Consider the following 3,062-nt stretch of genomic DNA (forward strand, 5'->3'; position numbering starts at 1 on the left):
CCGTCTTTCTTCTTGTTTTTTAACCCAATCAAAACTGAAGGGGAGAAAATAGGATATGGTGTCCTATTCAGTCATTTCAGTTCAAGTTTTTACTTAGAGAAGATAAAATAAAAACATGATTTTCTGATAATAATTGTGAGGTACTTTATGCAGGACAATCAATTCTCAAGGCTCTGGCAAACCTGTTAACTCCTTGACCATGAACTATTTCATGGCTGGTATATGTATGTGTGGGGGGCAGGGCGGGGGGCAAATTCTGCCTTCTTGTAGTTTTCCTCTACAATGTTTTTAATATAGGAGAATGAGAAATGTATTTCTCCTTTTGGGCTGATCTTAGGTCCTTTGCCTCATTCCTCCTTTATGTAAATGAGAAGAGTCCAATTAAACATATAGAAAAAGGGTTTAATGAATCATGAAAAAGCCCAGTTTGCAGAGAAAGGGTACAATCCCTCCTCCTCCTCCTCCTCCTCCTCCTCCTCCTCCTCCACCACCACCTTTTCCTTTCCTATTTAACTTAGAAATATGTATTTCCTTTAAGGAAGATGATAAAGGCTAATTATTAGATAATTTCATTTTAGATACTAATTTTCATACTTGGAAATTATTAAACAAACATAATTTGCTAGAAGATTTAGCTTCCTTCATCTAAATCGTAAGGCTTTCTGGAGACTTAGCAAATATTCTACAACAAAAATTGTGAAATTCTAATTTTTTTCCTAATTTAAAAAATAATTTCATCTTACTTCCATTTTTGATGTTATTCTTTGCTCAGTGATAACTTTTCTTCTCTTAACACAGTTTGCTCTGGAATTGTCAGCACTAAAATGGGTTTGCATCATTACAAGGAGGTTGTTATTGAACCTAAGGAAAAATATTTTAGTATCACATACCATTGTAGCTTAATTTTGGTATTATTATGATGTTTTAACTAGCTAGAATTTTAAGGGTCTTGGAAGGAAATTAGTTAAGCTTTCTTTTTTCTTTCCTAAAAGTACTGAATTTTACACTAGAGCAGAAAATTCTGTCTTGGGGATTTCATTTTCCTATTTTCTTCCCCGCCCCTTTCTTCATCTTGGAATTTTCAATAGTTGAAAGTAGACCACACAGAAAACTCCTAACCCATTATTTTAATGACAAAAATAACTCTCACAAAAATATTGTAGGAAAAAAATCAATACCATTTCTGAGCGCAACTCTTAGAATTTGATAAGTGTGCAACTTATCCGGCAGAGGTGCTTTGCTGGTACAGCAGGAAAGTTCTAAATCACGACTGGAAGTGCTTTTCAGAGATCTAATCCAACAACCTCATTGGGCACAGGGGGAAACTGAGGTCCAAGGAGCGGGAATGGTGTGGGGAGTGGGTTGGGGGACTGGAGGGAGGGGTTTTATGGGTTGATCTTTTTCTTTTCCTCTACAAAATGCCGGTTCGATCCACAGAAAACACTTTTTTTTTTTTTTATGGGTGCCTACTGTGTGGAGGGCATTGCTGGGATTCACATGCCTGCCCATCCACTCTGTCCCGGCCCCCACCCCCCTCGGCCTTCCCAAATCAGCTCCCAGGATGTGATCAACACCATGAAGTTGCCCCATAAATCCTCTCTGGCTACATAGGATGTAAAATTTGATCAGCTCATTGGATGAAGCCTACAAGTCTCAAAAATGTGTCAAAAGTGGGCCAAGCGGCAGGCAAGCGCAGCGTTGAGGCCAGCGCTCCAGCGGACATCCCTCAGAGTTTTCGGTGCGGCAGCCCTGGCAGAGAGGAGGTTCGGGGCTGAGCTGCGGGGGGTGGGGGTGGGGCGTGCGGCGGCGGCTACTAAGAGTGCAATGGTGGCGGCTTCCGCGAGGCCTCAGCACATTGTGGGTTGCGGGGGGGGGGGGGGGGGTGGGGGGGGTGGGTGGAGGGTGAGGGGGGGTGCCTTGGGAGCGGTTTGCGGGGCCGGGCCAGAAGGGGGCAACCTGGCAGCGCGGACTGCTGCAGAGTTCTCTCCTTTGCGTAGCCTGGGGCCGTACCAGGCGGGGCGGGGCGTGCACGTCGACAGTAGGCTGCGCGCCAGAACTGTTGGTCTCAGGGCCCTTCCGCCTGCTCCTCAGTCGTCGCGGGCGCACGAGGAGAGGTGGCCCGAGGGGAGGGGAGCTCCCATTAGGAGGTGGGGACTTCTGCCATCTGTGAAGGCGGTGGAAAGTGAGTGAAAGTGAAGGTGTAAGAAAAAGTAGGCAGAAGTGAGCGGCCAAGAGGAGGAGAATGGAAAAGCAGCAGGAAGACGAAGCCAAGGTAGGGGAGCACTGGTTCTGTAAGTGGGGGGCATCAGTGCGAGGACGAAGCCGAGGACATCGAGGACGTTGAGCAGCTGTCTCCGGAGCTGCGAGACGACAAGGACGACGAAGACGACGAGGGGGATGAGGAGGCGGTGGGGCCCAAGAGCGAGCAGCGGAAGCTGTGGCACCTCTTCCAGATCTCCGCCACCTCCGTGGCCCAGCTCTACAGGGGTTCGGAGTGCCCGCAGTCAGAACTTTCCATGTGGGACCCCTTCCAGAGTGCAGCCATGGCTGTGACCAGCCTCTACAAAGAGAGCAGGGATGCCCAGCAACGAAGTTTCAACCTGGGCGTCAAGATTGGCCACCAGCGCCGCATCAAAGATATACTGGATTGGGCGAAGAAGGGCCAAAGCACTATTCTCCGCGAAGACCTGATTAGTTTCCTGTGTGGCAAAGTGCCCCCTGATCTTCCTCCAGTGGCCCCCCATCTTCCACCACCGTCGCTGGACTTTGACTTACAGCCCTTCCAAGAGGCCATTGACCTGCACGACCTCAGTGGCGCCATGTCGAGCATCAGAGTGCAGTCTGGTCCACCCAGCTCCCCGCCTCAAGCTGGTGGCTTTTCGAGCAATGTCACTAGCGGTGATCTCCAAAACAGTAGCACCCTCAAGGACGACTTGAGTTCCTGCAATTCAGAAGATCTGGCCCTCCACCTGGCCAGTGGGGGGAACCGTAAACGCACCTCGGCCCAGTGCAGTGATGTCATCACAAATACCTCAACCCACAAGCGCAACCGAATGGTCTAA

At 48.8% G+C, this 3,062-nt stretch overlaps 1 protein-coding gene across 1 annotated transcript; it reads left to right on the plus strand.

Annotated features, from left to right (window-relative positions):
• Positions 1-2,242: 2,242 nt before the first annotated feature.
• On the plus strand, positions 2,243-3,062 carry HAPSTR2 (HUWE1 associated protein modifying stress responses 2; the record flags this gene model as incomplete). Its single annotated transcript, XM_080652775.1, is given in 2 exon segments — positions 2,243-2,296; positions 2,298-3,062. Coding segments are annotated over 2 exon segments (819 nt in total).

The sequence above is a fragment of the Plecotus auritus genome (assembly GCF_963455305.1).
Source record: "Plecotus auritus genome assembly, chromosome: X".
NCBI lineage: Eukaryota > Metazoa > Chordata > Mammalia > Chiroptera > Vespertilionidae > Plecotus > Plecotus auritus.